The sequence below is a fragment of the Nuphar pumila genome, chromosome 13 (assembly GCF_984573655.1).
Source record: "Nuphar pumila chromosome 13, dmNupPumi1.hap1.1, whole genome shotgun sequence".
Lineage (NCBI taxonomy): Eukaryota > Viridiplantae > Streptophyta > Magnoliopsida > Nymphaeales > Nymphaeaceae > Nuphar > Nuphar pumila.
Window position 1 is genome coordinate 2,676,571 of NC_143261.1, and position 21,431 is coordinate 2,698,001.

The following is a 21,431-nucleotide window of genomic DNA, read 5'->3' on the forward strand; positions in this document are numbered from 1 at the left end:
TTTTTGGAAATGCCGAAGAAAGCTTTTTGTTATAATATTCAAAAAATAGAGTTGGAACTGTGGCATAAGAGACTTGGTCACCCACATATAGCCAAAATCCAACATTTTCCAAATCTAGGGAAATTTTGTAACTCTGAATCATTTGATTGTAAAGATTGTATTCTCGGCAAAATGAAAAGATTACCATTTCAGAACAGAACCTTTTTCTCTTCAAGACCACTTGAATTAATACACTCGGATGTTTGGGGTCCTGCACCAGTAATTTCTAAAGGAGGATTTGTTTACTATGTTATTTTTGTCGATGATTTCTCCCGACATACGTGGATGTACTTTCTCAAACATAAGTCTGAAGTATTTTCATACTTTCAAACTTTTCATAATATGGTTAAAAACAAATTTCAAAATGATATTACTATTTTTCGCACAGATTCAGGGGGAGAGTTTTTATCCACAGATTTTCAAAATTATCTTAAATTGCATGGCATCACACATCAAAGATCTTGTCCTTATACACCTCAACAAAATGGACTGGCAGAACGAAAACATCGCCATATTATAGAAACCACTAGAACTTTATTAATAGCAAATCAAGTCCCTAAAGACTTTTGGGCAGAAGCTGCCTTAACTGCCACCTATCTCATTAATAGGATGCCATCTTCTTCGTTACAAAATATCACTCCCATTGAAAAACTTATGAACATTTCTCCATACTACTCTAGATTAAGAATATTTGGGTGCAAATGTTTCATATTTACTGACAAAAATGATAAACTTTCCCCTCGTGCGATTCCCTGTGCTTTTTTGGGATATGCTGAAAACCAGAAAGGTTATAGATGTTTTGACTTCAAAAATAATAAACTATATGTGTCTAGAAATGTTTCCTTTCTTGAAAAGGAGAGCTTCTTTGATTTTAGAAAATTAAAAGACGTCACTGAGTACTCCTTTTTGCTAGATCTAACATCAACATCTGATGAATATGACCTTGATTGTAACTTTGATGTTATCCAAGAATTATTGATCTTAATGTTGAAAATGAAGAAGTTCATAGAGATACTAGTATTCAATATTCCAGGCGACAAGAGTCTAATACTCCATGTGCACTTGAGAAATATTCTAACATTCCAACTAGACAATCATCCCGAATCTCGAGGCCTCCAGAAAAGTTTGTATCATACGAGTCTTTCTCACCCACATATAGGGCAATTATTGCATTAATTCACTCATATGAAGAACCATCCACATATTTTCAAGCAAAAAATGATATCAAATGGATAGAAGCCATGAAAGTTGAATTAGATGCACTTGAAAAGGCTTCTACATGGAATATTCAAGATCTTCCTCCAGGGAAGAAAACTATAGGATGTCGATGGGTTTATAAAATTAAAACCAAGAGTGATGGTACTCTTGAAAGATATAAAGCCCGTTTAGTAGCCAAAGGTTATGCCCAAGAATATGGGATTGATTATGAAGAAACCTTTGCTCCGGTGGCTCGTATGACTACTGTCCGAACCTTAATTGCCTTAGCTTCTATCAAAAAATGGTCTATTTTTCAAATGGATGTCAAAAATGCTTTTTTAAATGGAAAGCTAGTTGAAGAAGTATATATGGAACCCCCTCCTAGTCTAAGTATTCCTAAGGGTAAAGTCCTTCGCTTAGAAAAAGCTCTTTATGGACTTAAACAAGCACCAAAAGCTTGGTATGATAGGTTTAGTCGTGTTATGATTGATATTGGTTTTCAATTCTGTTTAACTGACACTGCTTTGTTTATTAAGAATTCTGATGCAGGGATCATTGTGCTTCTTCTCTATGTGGATGATATGATCATCACCGGAAGCGATAAACAGGGAGTTGAAACAATCAAAACACTTCTTAAATCTCATTTTGAAATGACTGATTTGGGCTTGTTGAGATATTTTTTAGGCATTGAAGTTGCTTATTCTCCTAGAGGATATTTATTATCTCAGACTAAATTTGCTTTTGATATTGTTTTCAGGTCTGGTATTACTGATGATAAGAAAGTTGACACTCCAGAAGTTGTTAATGTTAAAATGAAGATTGATGATGGAGAACTTCTTGCAGACCCTACTCCTTACAGACAGCTTGTCGGGGCACTTTCCTATCTATCCATTACCAGACCAGATATAGCACATGCTGTTCATACAGCAAGTCAATTTCAACATGCTCCTACTTCTGTTCATATGGGAGCAGTCATGCGTATTATCAGATACATCAAGTCCTCTCTTTCACGAGGACTTTTCTTATCTTCCTCCTCTTCTCTTGATTTAATTGCATATACTGATGCTGATTGGGGAGGTGATCCCAATAACAGACACTCAACCACTGGCTTTTGTGTCTTTTTAGGGGAATCATTAATGTCGTGGAGGTGTAAAAAGCAGCAGAAGGTATCTCTCTCATCCACCGAAGCTGAATACAGAGCCATGGCAACCACGACCATGGAAGTAGTTTGGCTCCGACGACTGCTTGCTGACATGGGAGTTGAAGCAACAAAGGCTTCACAAATGTGTTGTGACAACAAAAGTGCGATCTACATTGCCAGTAACAGAACATTCCACGAACGCACCAAACACATCGAAATGGATTGTCACTACGTCAGAGAGGAATATCTACATGGGATAATTGATCTGCCATATGTCACTTTAGAATATCAGTTAGCAGACCTCTTTACAAAGCCTCTTGCTGCTCCCCGATTTCACTTTCTCTTAGACAAACTTTCGCTCATTGTACCGTAAGTTTGAGGGGGAGTGTTAAAATGTAAAACTGTACATATATGTATATATAATAATATTATATTATTATATATATATATATAAATACATTTTTAATTTCTTTCTTTTCTGTATTTTTTTTCCTTTATTTTTATTTTTTGTCTTTATGTCATCTAGTTCAGTTTGAACTAGAATGACTGTTGCTAGTCAAGTCCTGTCCAGACTTGACTAGCAATAGAGCTGTTGGACTGACACAGTCCAACAGCTCTTAATAGAGCTGTTGGACTGACACATTCCAACAGCTCTAAATAGAGCTGTTGGACTGTGCCCAACAGCTCTATTGAGTCCTCTTTCAGCTGTGTATATAAAGGGGTGCAGCCCCTCTTGTATTTTTCTCCAATGCTTCTTAAGCAATTGGTTTTTCATATCAATAAAGAATACATTTTTATTTTTATTTTGTTTCCAGTTATACCCTTTTTAAGGGTTATGCTTTAGTGTCATTCTTGACACTTGCTCTTGTTAATCAAAGCTCGTGTTTCGAAGATCCCCATTTCATTTCAATCTTTAGCAAAATGCAAATAAGAAAGCTTGACAACATTGGGATGCCCAAGACGCTTATGCCGAACATTTATATCTTTATGTTGGGCAATGTTACAAAAAAAGATTTGGAATTTGAAGAAACTCCATGTAATATAGATTTTCTTTTCTAGAGTCTTCTCCAATCAACTTTTTGGACCGGCGATCCTGTATCCAACATTTATTTGATGAGAATTTAATATCACACCCATGGTCCGATAGTTGAGAGACCGAAAGCAAATTTAAATTTAACATAGGAATAAATCTAACTTTAGGAATAAAAAAACTTTGTTTTTCAAAATTTTCAATTCTTTTAATTTCAAGAGAAGCATCATCCGCGATTGAGACAAAAGAATGAGATATATTTTTTGTGTATTCGAAAAGAGCAAAAATATTTGGAGTCATATGAAAAGAGGCACTCAAATCTAAAATCCAATGAGTCTTACCAGGAGGAGAGAAGGTTGACATGGCGGCTCGAAAACGGATCCCTTGAGAAGTGGTTGAAGAGCTTCCATGATTTAACTTAGAGACAACGCTCCATTGTTGGAGGTAGATGTACCCTCCTCTATATGTGGTTGAAATGTTGTCGACATAGACACCATCTTCTTCCATTTAGGACACACCAGTTTAATATGTCCCGGTTCTTTGCAAAAATGACATATAATGTTACTATAGTCTCTTCCTTGGTACCTTCTATTTTGGCCACTATTTTCTCTTGCTCCTTGTTTTTAGAATTTATTAAAATGAGGGGGGTTGTATGTTTTTACATTATTCTCCGGTCTAGAGACGTCATAGGCTCTTTCATTTTCATTTTTAAAAGGAACAACCAACACATTTTGATTGGTTTTGTTCATTCCCAATCTAGTTTTTTCTCCACTTAGTTTAGTAAGAACATCTTCTAGAGGTGGAGATGTAAAATAAGATAAAAGCAAGGTTTTAGTTTGCTCAAATTCGGGTCTAAGCCCATTCAAAAAATTGAAAAAGTGATCTTCTTCCAATTGCTTATGCCTTAGTTCAATAGTTTCTCCACTCTATTTGGGTTCAAGGAGTGCAAGTTTATCCTAAATGGATGATAATTCGGCAGAGTACTCTCTAATTGACATTTCTTCTTGTTGAAGGGTCAATGACTTTTTTTGAAGATAGTATTTATAGGATAAATCTCTTGAGGTATACATTTTCTCAAGATAATCCCAAACTTGAAATGCCTTTTTAAATTTTAAAATATTGGCATTTATTGTTGTTTCTACCATGAAAAAAATTTATGAAAGGATTTTGTAATTCTTCATTTCTCACTCTTCATGCTTATTATATTCTTCAAATGCCTTCTCTTTTTCTTCCTCATCAAGAACCTTAATTTCACATTTTTCAATAATGGTGATTTTTTGTTCGGGTTCAAGAATAGTGCTTTTGACATAGCCCTAAAGGCATTTTTCTTTAGTATGGGCTTCCATATTGTCGGCCCAAACATGATAGTTGGACCCATTGAGTTTAAATCCGAGGAAAAAATGAGAATTTTTTCCCCCATGGAAATGCCTTTACGAGAAAGAAAGTCTTCAAAATTTGAAATCTTATCACAACAGACCTTTTTTGAGCTTACTTGATGTATTGCGAGAGCTTTTTATGCCAAAAAAATGAGAATGAAGAAGGAGCACGTTCTTCGAGGTGACCACGGTGATGTCGCAATACCCGAGCTCTTCTTTTAAAGACCAAGCTCTGATACCATGTGGAAATGTCTTCAAAGAGATTATATGCACAAGAACACTAAGTTCTCAATGTGTGATGTGTACACAAAGGCACAAGAAGAACACTTGGAACAAGTGGGCACAAAGGCACAACACATAGAAGAGATCACAAATGCACAAAGGCATAAAAATACTATAGGATCTTTATTAAAGAGGATTGAGCTTTTGCTAAAAAGCTTGAACAAATACAAAGGGGTTGAACCCCTATTTATACACATTGGAGGCCTTGGAGGGGCTCCACATATAGACGTTGGAGCCCCTCCAACGGTCACAATTCACGTCTATTATGTGGGGCCCCCAATGGCTAAATTAAAGAAATTAAAAAAATAAAAAGAGAAAAAACAAAAAGAGAAAATTAAATACAATCATATTCATAAAGAGAATATGCGTAAAATAGAAATGACAGATTTACCCTTATCGGGTACTTATATATATATAGAGTTTTTATATTTTAACACCTGCATCACCTTCCCCTTGTACGAAGCTTTAGTTTTTTGTGTTGTCTTGTCTTGCATCCCTTTATTGCTAGTAGTAGTAAGTTTTCGTTGGATATGACATCAAGTTTTGTTTCTTGTGTTCATGGATTTTGCTATGTGACAGGAACTTGGTTGAATTATTATCGAACTAGCTTGAAAATTATGGATATGAATCTTGTTCAATCGTCTTTCTTCCAACTCTAGATATTTCAAACTCACACAAGGATTGGAAAACTAAGACGTTTTTTTAATTTTCATGAGTGTCCAAAGATTGGTGTATGCTCTTTGTATGGAGAGCCTGAATTGTAACAGAGGCTGTGATACTCTAGGTTTGCCGGAATTTGTTGATGATAACTGATACTTTATTGTTGATATGATTGTTGAAACTTGCAGCAGTTTGTTAAATCAGATAATCTTTTGGCTAAATTTTTTTTCCATTCTGTATGGACGAGATATTTCTGGACTTTTAGTTGCACTAAATGCACTGGGCAGTCTTTAAAAGTTTAAAATGCTCCTTAAAAAGGGGAAAAAAGGAATATTGTGAAGAACTTGCCTCACATTTGTAAGTACTGCCGAGTATTTGGCATTTGATGCCTGATTTGGAAATTGGAAGGAATGGCACATTTGAAGCATCTTAAAAATAATCGATCTATTTGTTTGATAAGGTGAATACAATCTAATACATGATTGGATATAAAAATGGATTAGATGACTCTAGTTGATAACGAGTAAAATGACACAAATGGACACAAATCTAAATGCTCAGCCCATATGTAGATAGATGTATGTCCACATGTACGCATGAATCCTTTACAATATCTCAGTCGCATATACGGGAACTTTGCTGGGTATCTAGAACCATCCTATGAACTTGCAAGTTATACCTAATAGTTCTTGTCTCTAAAATACAATAAGATTAACGGTTGTAGTACATTATCTCTGAGGTTTCTATGTTGCTCTGTCTAATTTTCCTTTTTTTGGATCACACTGCAATATTAACCTTAGCATAAATTTTCTGACATACTCAAGTGTTTTCTGTCTTTTAGGTTGCAGTAGATTGTGCTGTAGAAGAGATGACGTCAAAGTTCCCAACAGTCACTCTCAATGAAGAACCATATCAAGCACCCCATGCTCGAAAATCATCTTTGGAAGACCCATGTGCTGGTAATTCAGAATACAATAAAGCACTGCCACTAATTTCAGAAGCTTCAATGGCTATAGAAACTGTGAAGGCACATGTGCCTGAATCTTCATGGTCAAGTCCATCGAAACAGATTCTTGATGAATCAGAAAAGCCTCTTGGCAAAGAGTCAAAAGGGTTTAAACGTCTTTTGAAATTTGGGCGCAAGAACCATGGTTCCTCCTCGGGTGAAAAGAAGGATTCAGACCAACAGAAGGTAGAGGGTGCTGTTCTTGATGACTGCACTCTAAACACCAACTCTGGTTATGAAGGTAAGTCCCCAAACTTCCATCTCATGAGCCTGATGGGTTGATTTTTATTACTTAAATGCTCTATCTGCCATTGAAATGAGCATCTGAAGTAGAAAATGGGAGGTCCTCGCTTGTCTGATGCTTGAAAATTTGAAAACAAGAATCAAATGCCAAACAATGCACACACTGATCTAGCTCTACTATCCTCTGTCATAATCTTAGGGATCTGGACTAGATATTCAACTTTCAGGCTAAATGTTCTATTTCTGAAACTTTTGAAAGCATTTTGATTAGTAAAAACGGTAATACACTACACCTGCAGTCATAAACCCTGACATACGGTATAGCTCCTCACTGTCATCAATTATAAGTCATCATGGCACTGTCAGCATTATATTTTAGGCTATGTTTGGGAGCATTGGGATGAAAACACCTCTTCAGTGTGTTCCCAAAATATTGTTTTGCCAAGGTGTGATGTTGAGAGATGGAGTTGCCAAAAACATCCTCTTTTGAATGGTGTTGAAATGTGGTGTTGGGGCTGCCAACACCATTCCCAATGCATTGTTTCAGCAACGCCACTGCTCCCAAACAGCAAGAGAGTATGAGAGCATGGGGGAAACCACAACACAGCCTCCGATTCAAGGCTCCCAAACATAGCCTTATATTCTGCATAAAATTAATTATAAAAAATTTTCTTTTGAGGGAATGCCAAAAGGAGAAACAGCTGTTTATGCAAGGTAAATTATAAATTCTCTCGCATAATTTCATGTCAGTGTCAAACTTTTAGTGGAGTCTGCTCCCCTAGTTACTAACAAATGGCCACAAAAGTTATTGGAGATCATTATTTGGTAAGTCAAGTAGGATGCAGCTCGTGCAATGTGGTCCAGTTTATAGATTTTTGCACGAGAAATGAACCGTGAAAGACTATGTTACAGGGATACATGCAAAAGGACATGGAACACATCACTTCTCTGTATCTTCCCGTCAAGTATAGTATATAAAAGGACAACGAAGGTGTAAGCTGAAGTATCCTTGTGACACAGATGAAAGTGAGGGTTTTTATTTATCTTGGGACCATGTTATTCGTGGACCCCAAGAAACATTCATCAAATAGGTTCCTCTCAGGGACCAAATCAATTAGTAAGTTTATTAGGTAGGTCAAGCTCAATGCAAGGTAGGTCAAGCTCAATGCACTTTTTTTTAGTAAATTTGTGATCCTATCATAAAATAAAAAAAATGGTAGAAGAGAACCCGAGAAAGTTGAAATATATTTTTTAAAGCAGAACTGCAAATCAAAAAGGTGATTTGGTTTCTAGGAACAAATTTGACTATAGTATATTTAGGTAAGCAACACTTATTCTAAAAAGGGACAAATTTGACTATAGTATATTTAGGTAAGCAACACTTAACTCTTCGTTTTCTTCAAAGGTACAATCTTTCTCATTTCTAAATGCCTTCAATACAAACAAAAAGACTAGATGATGTTATAAGAGTGGAAGGCTTGCATGCCATTTCCTTCATTTTTTTGGTAAAGCAACCAAAACTTCCACGAGTCCGGACTCTATACTAGTATCATTAAAGGTAATTTCTCGGCGAGGGTATTTCTCAGAGATTTTCAAAAGTTGATAAATCATGAGAAAATCTCAGGAGTTTAAAAAATTGGAAAAAATATACTCTCAAAAATATAAAGAAACATGTTTTAAAGGTTTTAAAATATAAAAAAAAAATATGAAATGCAAACTTAAATTTTTTTTAAAAAAAACTCAGAAAATATTGTGCTAATATCACGATATTATCGCAATATTTTCTATTTGCTGATATTTTGAAAATATCATGATATATTCTTGATATTATCAGTGACCTTGAAATTGCTGATAATATCACAGTATTTTCAAAATATCGGCGATAGATATGGGTGACTATGCTCTATACCCCTCCTTAAAATTAGGTTTTCTCTTTCAGCGTATTAATTTCTAAAAAGCTCCAAATCCCCCCAATACTAGTATAGAAATAAGAAACATATTGATGCTCTTACAACAAAAGGTTAGCATGTCATTTATAATTTGTTTGTTTTGTCAGCTTTAATAAGTGTTAGACTAAAAGTCCAGAAACTGTAAAAATGGCTTGCAATTCTCAAATTTTTGTTTTGTCAACTTCAATAAGTGTTTGACCCAAGCCGGAAATGTATTAATAAGTAGTTTCATGAAGACTGTCAAGTTTGAAAGTCCTATGAAAGATTGCATACAAGAGTAATATCTAAATTTGTAGATAATACATTTTCTTTTTAAAGACTACATTATCAAACTTGTCTGCTGATGTCTTTGTAAACATCACATCACATTTCAGTTCATTCTTTAAAGAATCTCATCTCTCGAGATGATGGTTATTCTGAAGACAGCACACCGCATAAGGGTGAGAATGTTGGACCTTTCATTAAGTTGCAGAAAATGATTAGTTCATAATTCCATTTATTATCTTGCTTAAGTTACTTTTCCTTGTGGCAGCATCACGGTCCTTTTCTCTTCTATCACCATTCCGAAGCAAGAAGTAGGAGGATTAGGTTGATGTCCATAGCCAGAGGTCAGAGTGATTGTGTGCTGCTTTTCAGTTTTCTTCCTGAGTTACATCGTCTGTTACCACACGATGTGGTCTCGAGTAGAAGGTTTGTGATCCACGTTGATCGGCATGATGTGGTCTCGAGTAGAAGGTTCGTGATCCACGTTGATCGGCATGCATGTAATCGGATGTGCGGGATCAATCTGTATTGTACTGTAAAGTTGCATTCTTTAAAAGAATTTGTGAAATGTTGATAGATGTTGGAAGTGTTTCACACTGAATTTCTGTTCAGTTTTCCTTTGTGCAGAGTATGTTTTTTACTACGGTTAAATTCTTTGGCCTTTCAGACTTCATGATGAATAGTAAATCTGTGGTCATGTTATGGAAGTTCAGGTGCTCAACTTGCAGAGTGTTGGTGACATATAGAGGTTGATGCAGTCACATTCCTGCCCTGAGGAACTTGAAGAAAACATATCAATGAGAAGGATTCTCAACCCACTGTAACCGTCTTCTGCAATTAAATAGTCAATTGATCCACTTATTTCTGCAAGGTAGGGCGACTTCTCCCTTGCCGCGAAGTGTTTTACCAACCCGATGATTGCCAATCTGTAGTTGGTGATTAGAGTTTTTCCTTGGCCTAGTAAAAAACAACGAAAAAGAAAAGAAAAGCCCCGCAATTGGGCAGCTTAAATGATGATTCCATACAATGACTGGAAGTAAAAGATAACTCTCGTTTAGCTGGGGATAACCCTGTGGGCTTCGAACCTGAGTCTGGAACAGCGAGATGACCTGACCTCGTTAAATAATTAATATCTAATTAAAAATAATAATTGTATTCAGAAACATGAATGAAAATAGCAAAATGATAAAAAGTGTCAAATAATATTTTTATGAATCTAAAGTCAACAAATGGACATATGCATCCATATCCAAGACTAAATGTAATTCAAACCTGACAGCTGATAAAACTGGATTTGTATAAGTTTTTTTTTTTGTTTTTAAGAAATATTCTTGTGCATGTTCTAAATATTTCTCTCAAAAGGGGTCTCTTTTAGCTGCGTTCGGTTAAAGGTGGTTTCATTTTTCCTTTTTTTTTACTCGGAGAAACCACCCCAGGCGCAGAGACCTAGTCGCACTGGCTCAGCCTGCCATACTTACTGTCTACCCTCAATCCCAGGGAGTTGCCAAGCTTCAGCTTATGCATAGGGGTGACACCCATGGGATTTGAACCTAGACTGCTGTCTAGGCTCCATTCCACTACGCCAAACCCCTTGGGTCTTCTCATTTTCCTTTTAGTTCTTCGAGTTTTATGAAAAAAGAAGTGTTCAGGACATAGTTTGAAAACTGGTCAATCTGGAGTAATGGCCGAGTCAGTTAAGTGTTAGCATGACTTGGCCGAGTTTGTCCATGACTCAGTTGAGTCATGTATATTATACATGCATTAATAATATTATATATTAAAATATTATAAAAATATTATATAATACATATTATATATAATATATTAATAACATACTATAAATTATACATAATATATATTTATATAAAATATAAACTTAACATAACCCGGCCTAGCCACGAATCACTCAAGGTTGAAGCGCAGAGTCACCAGTTTTAAAACCATGGTTCAGGGTTCCATTCCTATGAGCGTCAGCTGCTTGCATTAACGGCGATTAGGTCTCTAATCTCGAGGGTGGTTTCCCTATCTTTCATGAAAAAAAATAAAAAAGAAGTGTACCAGAGTTTTGCTACCATGATTTGGAGACTGCTATATCTGTTCAAGCAGGCCAAGCATGAAGGAAAAACAGCCACCTAAATCAGTTCTAGCATAATCAAAAGTGATCTGGCTGCTGTATCCGGGGCCCCACATTTTCCCTGAGGAGAAGCCTTTTCGTATGTGGGAGGGTGGAGAAAGCCCTTTCGGGGGAAAGTGCACGCCCCGGTGCTTTTTCGAAGGGCATCCCCTTTCCCATGAAAAGGCACTCCCACGGCCACCTGAAATAAATGGGGTAGAGAAAGGGAAAACCCATGTTCGGTGTCAAAACTTTCCTAAGGGGTATTTCACTATTTCATCATTTTGTTATTAGAAAAGAAACCGCTTGCTACTAGATTCCCTCCGAAACATATTTTCCGTCGTTTATCATTCATAACCTGAAGCGTCTCTCTCTCTCTCTCTCTTTCTCTTGGCGCCTAAAACATCACATGATCCGTTTCCTTCTTAACCAAACACTAACAATCAAATCACCCGGATCGTCGTCTTATCTTCTTCACGCGCGTTCCCTTCACCTCCATCAGAAGCCCGCATGGAATGCGAAATGCAGCTCCATCCAGACCCATCCTGTGCTTGGCGTCCTAGAGAAGTGCACCACCATGAGCTATTTGAAGCAAATCCACGCTCAGTTGATCACAACCTGCTCGATCCGAGATGGGTTCGCAGCAAGTCAGATGATGGCTTTCTTCGCCGCCGCGCAATTGCCCGGCAGCTTCGACTATTTTCTCACTATCTTGAACAAAATCGAGAGCTCGGGTAGCATGCTCTGGAACGCTGCAATCCGAGGGTTTTCTGATAATGATGATCCGGAGCTAGCGGTTTTAGTGTACAAGCGGATGCTTTTAATGGACAACATTCGGCCGGATAATTATACTTTCCCGTTCGTTCGTAAGGCTTGCGGAAGGTTTCAGTTTGTGGGTAGGATTGGGGAAGAGGTGCATGGACATGTTCTGAAGTTAGGTTTCGATTTGGATGTGTATGTACAGAATGCTTTGATTCATGTTAGCTGTGCTTGCGGGAAATTAGAGAACCCGTGCAAACTGCTTGATGAAGTGCCTCAACGAGATTTATTCTCGTGGAACTCTATGATCAATGGGTACATTCAGTGCGGGGGGCCAACAGAGGCTCTTGGGTTGTTCAGAGGAATGGAGGCAGTGGATGTTGAGCCGGACGTTGTTACGATGATCGGTGTGGCTTCTGCATGTTCTCATATAGGAAGATTGGACGTTGGGAATTGGGTTCATGACTTCATAATTGGGAAGGGGATCAAACTGACGACGAAGCTCTGTAATGCAATGCTGGATATGTATGTTAAATGTGGATGTTTGGAAACTGCGCAGAAATTGTTTGATAATTGTTTCCTGGACGACGATGGTCAATGGATATAGTAAGTATGGTTTGTTGTCCGAGGCACGTCAAGTGTTTGATGAAATGCCTGAGACAGATATCGTGCCATGGAATGCGATGCTTGCTGGCTATGTTCAGTGCAAGTGCCCTAAGGAGGCTCTATCTCTATTCCATGAAATGTTGTCAGCACCTGTTAGGCCTAATGAAGTCACCATGTCTATTTTGCTCTCACCATGTGCACAATTGGGAGCTCTAGACATAGGCCAATGGGTTCATCACTACATTGACAAGCACAAAATATGTTTCACAGTTGATCTTGGGACTGCCTTGGACATGTACGCCAAGTGCGTCAACATAAAAATATCGCTGCTGTGAGTTTTCCACGAAATCCCTGAGAAAAATGCATCGACATGGACAGCAATGATAACTGGTCTAGCTAGCCATGGACACAGACAAGATGTCATATCCCTCTTTCTGGAAATGATTGATCGAGGATTTCTTCCGGATGATGTTACCTTGGGGTCTTGAGTGCTTGTTGCCACAATGGCTTGATCGACGATGACGACGGTCAGTTTTATTTCTCTCAGATGACTTCAAGGTTTAATCTCTTACCAAAATCGAAGCGTTACACTTGCATGGTGGACCTTCTACGAAGAGCTGGGCTGTTGGGTGAAGTACTTGAGTTGATACATTGAATGCCTACCACGGCAGATGCTGTGGTGTGGGGAGCCTTCTTTTTCGCATGTAGGGCTCATGGGACTGTTGAGATGTGTGAGCTCGCCGCTAGTAGACTGTTTGAGTTGGACCCTGGTGATTGTGGAATCCGTCTTGCCGGCTAACTTGTATGTAAGAAGCCAACATGTTGGACAAACAAAGCAACCAAGGCAAGGAAGATGATGAAGGATAGAGGAATAGAGAAAGCCCCTGGTTGCAGTTTGATTGAGGTGAATGGCATTGTCAATTCATTGTTAGAGATAAATCACACCCCAAAACCGAAGAGATATATGCTTGCCTGAGTGAAATCGCTAGGCATATTCAGATGGGTGGATAATTTTTACTAAATATGGGCTTTGATTCCTCTTCAACAATTGGGGTCTTTGACGTGGGGTAGTTTTTTGAGGTGATCTTGAATTTTGTACCACCATGTTGCGTTGGAAGGCCTCTTGAGTTTGTGCACCTACTCGCATCAGACTACGGTCCTTCAAGGCCACTAAACTGTGGCATTGATGGGCTCTTTTGGAAAGAACGTGTTCTGAGTAAGCCAAACGCCATTATTTTTGGTGCAAATGCAAAGTCAGGCTGCTCATCCTCTCTTGTTTTAAGAGTTCTATGGCTAGCGATGCCACCAAGGTCAGTAGTGGTTTGAACCTAGTACATACTGATGCACAAGGAATGCCCATCTTCGAGCTGCAGAAACATTATGGTCATGCCCTTTTTAAAAATTCAAAGCGTGGACTTTGAGTCAATGTGCGTTAGTTCGGAAACTGGTAGGGGGTGACGGTCTCACTTTCCCTACCAAATGCATAAACTCCCATCCCAGCTACCAGTTTCCAAACACTCACCACCATGGTAGTTTGACCATGTATCTACTAAATGCATAAACTCTCATTCCAGTTGCCAGTTTCCAAACAGAGCTTAAGGTTGTTCACTAGTTTCTATGGACAAATAATCTATTGATCAAATCCTAAGGTTGGGCCAGAAGGGAAGATGGACATGGATCCGTTTCCACTATTGTTTGACCCAGGTTTCTTTGAAACCGAGATCTGTCTAGGATCCAATTACATTTTCCAAAAAGAATAAGATCCAGTGCCTCAGGTCTTGAGAACAAGATGATCAAACTACAAAGGACACAGTCAGACCTCAACTCAGACATGGTTGGGCCCAAACTAAATTTCAATTAGAGCTCAGACCATCCAATATTTTCTTTTTCTTTTGCCATTTTGTGTCAAGCAAGGCAACGGGATTCAGAAGACCATCCTAGACTAGAGACCAGCTAGTTTACCATCCAACACACAAGATTCTAGCCTAGAAGATACCTTCCTAGCTCTTTTTGTTTCACTTCAGCTTTCAAAAAACAAATGGTTAGGAGGACAGCCCAGCCAAGAGGACAGATCAAGTGATTTGACAAAACTCAAATTTTGTGTGTTTTGAAATCACCACCTTTCAACATTTCAATCACGACCATTAATCGTGCAGGCAGTGGGATCCACCAAAAGTGCTGATGTCATCATGTTAAAATGAATGGTGGTAATTTAAGTGACGGATGGTGGTGATTCAAAGCACAAAAAATTGTGTTTTGTCAAATCACCTGAACTGTCCTAGCCAAGAGTGGTTAAGGTAGGACTCACTTTTTTTTTTTGATAGCCCAAGGGAAAAACTCCCTCTTATCACCGACTGCACATTGGCATGTCTCCAGTTGGTAAAACCCTTGAGGTCCCCCTGCCCACCGGGGAATACACCCAGCTTCAACCTTCTTCAAAAGGAAATAAACTACAGATGTTAATTCTTCATATTAAGATCGGGCCTCAAGTCATTTGTGAGAAACCACTTTGCATTCACAGTAGAGAACGCGGCAAACACAGTCATAATGAACATGCGAAAACCAGGATGTGGCTTTCTTTAGCCTATTTAACTGTGGCAAACACAGTCATAATAATGTTCCATATATTCTCCCTAATGTTATTCACAGCAGTGCAACGATGAAGCACAGAAGAAACATGGTTGAGATCATTCTTGTCCCATGCTACTATGTTCATCCTATATTGATGGTTACCCCCAATACAGAGGCCTATACAGTGACCATAAACATAGACCTAGGTCAATTAACAATCATAACCCACACAAGAAAGGTATGGGACGCCATAAGGACTGGAGGCAGCAGGAACAGGATCCTCCAAAGGTCAGAACCTTGCAAAGGTACCATTTTCCTATCCCACCACTACTGTATTTTTGTGCAAATTTATCTGGACATGGTCGCTTGTTAAAAATGAAATAATCTGTGTAGTTCATGTAAGCTAACACACTTTATGCACAAACACAAAATGATGACATAGTGAGCTAAACGACATGCCTGATCTATATCTAAAATGAGTCTTGTATATTCATTACTATAAAAGCATTGATAGACAGAAGTTTCTAGAATTGAATAGTGGCAGACCGAAATATAGAGAATCATCCATTTGTTTTACTGCTAAGCACCCTAATACTCAATTTGAAGCCAATACACAACAAATAACAAATTCAGTTCTCCATAATCATTCCATATGAATTAAAAAAGAACCAAGAAATCCAAAATTGATATGCCCCCCTTTTCATGCCACACTATCTTTTTGCAACTTTGATAGTTCCTGCCTGATCAAGCTAGCTCTCTGCACACAAAAGACCCCAAAAAATAGCAAAAATACAAGTCCATATAAGCAAAGGCAGCGTGCATGGCAGCAATAGCTGAAGTCACAGCAAAAAAAGATATCTAAAATGAAAAACGTGGATCAACAAACCTTGATCTTTGCCAACATAACTTTGAACCTGTCAAAATCATCAAGTGCAGCTCTCCTTTTCTGCACAATTAGCTTCCTACCCCATGAGCTGTTCTCCCACTTGTTTTTCACATCTGTGATCAATATGCATTGTATTATGCAAAATAAGAAAGGATGACTTAATATCACATAAAAATCAAATCCAACTTGCAGATAGGGAGACAAGCCCCATTGCTGAGGAAGGAATTAAAACATTACATGGACCCAAGCTGCACTAATCCAATGTCAAATTACAGTAATATGGAGCCTCACAACAACATTTAACTTTATACCTGCAGTCTCCATTGCTGCAATCAAGGACTTCTTTTTGGGGATCCTCGGGATGTCAATCTTGATATCAGTCAGGGCAAGCCTCTTAAAATTCATCTGGCTCCTCACCATATCAGGTGCATCAACAAGAGCCTGTCCAGCAATGAAGAACAGAAGGATGAGAAATATGTGAGAGCCGGGGAGGAAAAAAAAAGCTAAGATAAATGGATTATCCAAGATGACATAATGAGATTCTCGTGAAACTAGCACAGTATCCCAAAATACAGGCGTTTCTTTCATTTTATGCTAAACTAAGGATGCATATTCTCTTTCACACTCTTACTCTACCATTTCTATTCTAATTTTATGAGTTCTTATAATCTTAACACACTCCTTTTCTGGAAATCCTCTGATTTTGCCACATGTTATTGTTGTTGAAGTGCACGACAGTGAAAACTCAGACACTGCAAGAGAGAAGCCCAGCTCACAGCCTGAGTCTCTCACTGATTTCAATCTAAATGAACCAGTCCCGAAATTTCAGAACGAGCCAAAATATCTGCCTTCTGTTCGATGATTACCGAAAACATAGAACTTGTGAAAAACTTGGCCACAACATGAAGAACAAAAATTTAAAGATAGAGAACAACAATAAGTAAAAAATTAAAGAAAAAGTTGGGTGGAAATTTGTAATCTTGTTATCATATGGAAGGCACATATTCTGCTTGTGGTGTCAACATAATTTAAAGTCCAGTAAGTTTTTAGGATAAGAATTGCTCAACATAGTCAACACATGAACAAAAAGAAACTACAAAATCACAGCAGCGCAATGCCAGATATCAGTCAAGACTAATACAATAGTGCAAATTTCGCAATACTGCTATTCAAATTGAGTATGAAAATTCATAAAAGCAACTTGTGCAACATGTGCAACACATTTTAATCGATCCAGCAACGCCAATATATATTTGTGTATCTACATTTTTAGTAATATATGCTTAAAATTCGACAGGATTCCATTTAGAGTTCAGAAACTATCCCAAGCAACTTATTTCAGTAGTCAGACCTTCCACAAACTACAACTTTTGTTCGACCCCCATGCAAACATTCACAGAATTAAACCACATCGCTCATAACCATTGAGGGGCACTCCTACGATAGGTCTAAAGGCTACCATACAATACTATTGTGAGTTTCCTCTATGAGGCTGCAGATTTTCTGGTCAGATGTTACCAAACAGTATGTTGGCAATCCCGTGGGGAAGCTCTACAATGTTCAGTGGGCGAATAATACAACAAAAATTCCCTAAAAAATAGCATTCAAAAGAATTACCAGAGAATTTCCAAACAGAATGAATTTATATCACAATTTCCAGAACAATGGCAATCTCGAAGGCATTTTTGATGGGCTTTTTCGCAAGCTAATCAGTAAAAGATCAACAAACCGACTTTAAGTTAACTTTTTTTTTCATATCAACCAAAACCCAACCATTCATGCCATATAAATTCATCCTCTACAGACACATTTTCACAAACAAATTATCATATGGTTCACTGCAGATAACAGAACAGAAAGATAATGTAAAACTTTAAAATTTCATCCGTCTATCAACCAACAGAAGTGTATCCTAACCACTAAACATGAACGCATCTTCTTAAGATTCGCTAAAACTACTAAATAACAGCAGAAATAGAAAAACAATGGGAAAAAATCTATAAGTAAAAAAAAGCTCAACAAAAGCTGATGAAGATAAAAGAGGAAAATCTTAGAGAAACTCAAAAAAGAGGATAAAAACACCGAAAATCGATAGGATTTAAAGAGCGAGAGAGAGAGGATAAAAAGCAAAAAAAATTACCCGATTCTGGTCGATGACATCGACGATGACGACGAGCCTGCCGTACTCCTTCCCGTAATTTATCATCGCGACCCTCCCGATCTCCACATACCGTTTGAACGGCTAAAAAAACGAAAAATTAAAGAAAAAAATAAAAAATTAATACGGTGAAATAATGGCCGTAGATCTGCTCTCTGATAACAAAATGGGCGAAGAAAATAACGAAAACCCAAATAGAAAAATGGAGGGAAAAACTATTTTCTCGGGTTTTAGGGTGTTTTCTCACCATGGCTGACGGCTTCGGGATCGAGGAGAGAGAGAGAGAGAGACGAGGTTGCGGGTTTAAGCCCCTGATGCGAAAGACGAGAACCGTCCGATCTAGGGCATTTCTTATTACGGATTTACGGGTAAGTTCGTATTTATGAAAAGGGTCCTTGCCGGTTTCAAAATCGGTAAAATACCCCTTTTATTAACGCGAAAGATAGGCGATATTTTGAAAATATCACCAAAATGCAGCGTCTTGATCGCCGCTTTAAACATCTGAAACATTGCGATATGTCACTATTTTATCGTGGTATTTTTCGTTATACCAGCTATTTAACGGGAAACATGTCACCTTATTTGTATGTACTGTTTATTTTTGTTTTTTTCATAGAAACACACGAACATGCTTTCATTTTTTAATTTTTTTTATTTTTGTTGATATTTTGCCAATAACAACTCGATAAAAAGTAAAAAAAATAAATTGGTTTCTCAAGATAATTGGACGTGGTTTTAGGGCATGTTTGGGATCTCCTGACTGTTTTAAAATATCAGGCATGTCATTCCCAAACAAGGTTACGTGTTGGTGCCATTGATGAGACTCAGCTTGTTTCAAGACATGATCAACCAAGATGGAGAGCTAAGAATCATAACATTATTCAGAATGTTCTTGTTGTTGTATCATTTGATATAAAATTTCAATATGTTCAAGTTGTTGGGAAGAAACAACTCATGATGCTAGAGGGTCAGTAAATGCTCTACAAAGGCAAAGAAATAGACTCATTGTCCTTCATAGTAAGTACAAACATGTTGAATGTTTATTTTAGCAGCTTAGTTGTAATGGGTTATCTTGATTAATTTGTCATGCTAGTTATATATGTTATCAAATGAATTCTAATGGCTAAAACGTTCTTTGCAGGAAAATATTATGGAGTGGATGTGGGTTGTTGGCTCCACATCGTGCTTTTCCTTATCATTTATCATCCGAGTGAATATAGAAATAGTGGTCCAAGGACGAGAAGAAACTTTTAACCACGTAACGTAGTTGAATATGCTTTTGGTGTATTAAAACCATGATTCAGTGTTCTAAGCCTAACTCCAAAATTTCCAATTAGAACTCAAGCAAAGTTTTTTTTAGCATATTGTATCTTGCACGACTTTATAAGAAGATTGGAAGGTGATTCACTTGAAGAAGATGTTGATATGTTCGAAGGTGAACCTAATAATGAACCATATGTGGATGGAGATGGAATATGGGGTATATCAAGGTCTCGGCAAGAATGAAATGATTGGTGAGACTTTAAAAATAATCTTACACAACAAATGTGGTTTAACGAGTATTCGTCTAGTTAGATATTTTAAATTTGTTTTATGTTTTAATATATTTCTTATTGTGATTTGGTTTGTAAGTCAAATTAAAAATATTATCTTAAAACTATATTGTTATGGATTATGTTATTGTCATGTTATGGATTTTCTTATCGTGATTTGGTTTGTTAATGTTATTGTTATAAAAAATATTTTGTTATGGATTTTCTTGTTTTCATTGCACTCTTTGATCCCATATAATATGACTTTTATGTTTGTTATATTATGATGACTTTTATCTTTGCTCTTAAAAATCATGTTATATAGGAAAAGTTTAGGGTTATGGAAGAGTAAGGATTCAAATACACAATTTTGTTGGGATGCACAAAAGAATATTGATGCCTTACTCATGGAGCTATGTTTGCAAGCAGTTCATCAAGGATGAAAGCCTGATAAATATTTCAAAAAATCAGCTATGACAAGAATGGCTAATGAGATTAGTAAGAAGCTAAGCATTGCATATACAATTGAAAATGTCCAATTTTGATTGAAAACATATACAAAGCAATACAATCATATAAAAAAGTTTTTGAATGTTAGTGGATTTGGCTATGATCCAAATACTCATCAAGTCATTGCTTCATCTGAAGTCTAGGATGGATTTTTGGAGGTATGTTCCTATCATTGAATTAAACCTTGATATTATTTATCATTTAAAAAAAACTAATGCAACTATTTTGTTAATTTTTTAGGCAAAACCATATCTAAAATATTTACGAGGAAAAGATATTTCGAACTTCACATAACTCAACATTATTGTAGGTAATGATCTTGCTATTGGGAGGCATTTACTATTGTCGATGTTGTGGTTGACCATAGTAAAAATCAAAATTATGAAGATAAATGCTACATTATGAATTATCTACAATATGATGCCAAGATGGTATACCTATCGAGTAAGGATAGATCCTAGAATTAAATGGGTGAGTTTAATTTTAGATCTTAGAATTAGAAAATGCCGCAAAAGGGATAGACATAGGATAGATCCTAGAATTAAGTGGTGGGCACTGAAAGGAGCTAAACAAGGAATGATGGTAGAGCAGGTAGTTAAGGAAGTTGATTGGTGTCTCGAGAAGGATTCAAAATCAATATGAAATAAGATAGCGGGTGGCATAAGAAAGGTGGCTAAAGAGGTATTGGGTGAGTCTAAAGGTGGTGCACCGCTAGGTAAAGATACATCATGGTAGAACGAGGATGTCAAATTAATTATTAAGGTTAAAAGAGAGTGTTATATAAATCTAAGTAAAAGTCGTGATAATGAGAATTTGGAGAAGTATATATATGATAGCAAAGAAGGAAGCTAAAAAAGTAGTTTGAAACGCAAGGGATAAGGTATATAAGAAGGTTTATGACAAGTTGGATACCAAAGAAGGCGAGAATGATATTTATAGGCTTGCAAAGATGAGAGATAAGAAATCGAAGGATCTGGGTATGGTTAGATATATCAAAGATGAAACATAAAGGATTTTAGTCAAAGATGAGGAGATTAAGGAGAGATGAAAATATTATTTTGATAAGCTATTTAATGAAAGTCATGATCAGGATTTTGGAGACTTCTCAA

General features: G+C 37.1%; 2 protein-coding genes and 1 pseudogene across 2 annotated transcripts in view; 2 read left to right on the forward strand and 1 right to left on the reverse strand.

Annotated features, from left to right (window-relative positions):
- The window catches only part of LOC149817504 (COP1-interacting protein 7-like), a 33,257-nt gene extending 23,397 nt beyond the window's left edge, over positions 1-9,860 (forward strand). The window contains exons 11-13 of the mRNA XM_089984263.1: positions 6,567-6,972; positions 9,298-9,363; positions 9,456-9,860. Coding sequence (XP_089840389.1) covers positions 6,567-6,972; positions 9,298-9,363; positions 9,456-9,502 — 519 coding nt within the window. The 3' untranslated portion in view covers positions 9,503-9,860. The remainder of the gene's footprint in view (positions 1-6,566; positions 6,973-9,297; positions 9,364-9,455) is intronic.
- A 2,017-nt stretch (positions 9,861-11,877) lies between these two features.
- Positions 11,878-12,666, forward strand: LOC149817505 (pentatricopeptide repeat-containing protein At2g22410, mitochondrial pseudogene; annotated as a pseudogene).
- Positions 12,667-15,747: 3,081 nt separating this feature from the next.
- Positions 15,748-18,584, reverse strand: LOC149817506 (large ribosomal subunit protein eL14z-like). Its single transcript, XM_089984947.1, has 5 exons — positions 18,528-18,584; positions 18,263-18,364; positions 16,434-16,563; positions 16,123-16,235; positions 15,748-15,993 (listed from the first exon to the last, which is right to left on the reverse strand). Exons 1-5 carry the CDS (start codon positions 18,528-18,530, stop codon positions 15,937-15,939), a joined length of 405 nt encoding a protein of 134 aa, XP_089841073.1. The 5' UTR covers positions 18,531-18,584; the 3' UTR covers positions 15,748-15,936.
- Between the last annotated feature and the right edge of the window lie 2,847 nt (positions 18,585-21,431).

Excerpts from the sequence above, each read along its gene's own strand:
- LOC149817506 (XM_089984947.1), bottom strand. Across the intron at positions 16,236-16,433 it reads TGCAGCAATGGAGACTGCAG|ATGTGAAAAACAAGTGGGAG; the intron begins GTATAAAGTTAA and ends TATTGATCACAG. Across the intron at positions 15,994-16,122 it reads TTATGTTGGCAAAGATCAAG|AGAGCTAGCTTGATCAGGCA; the intron begins GTTTGTTGATCC and ends TTTTGTGTGCAG.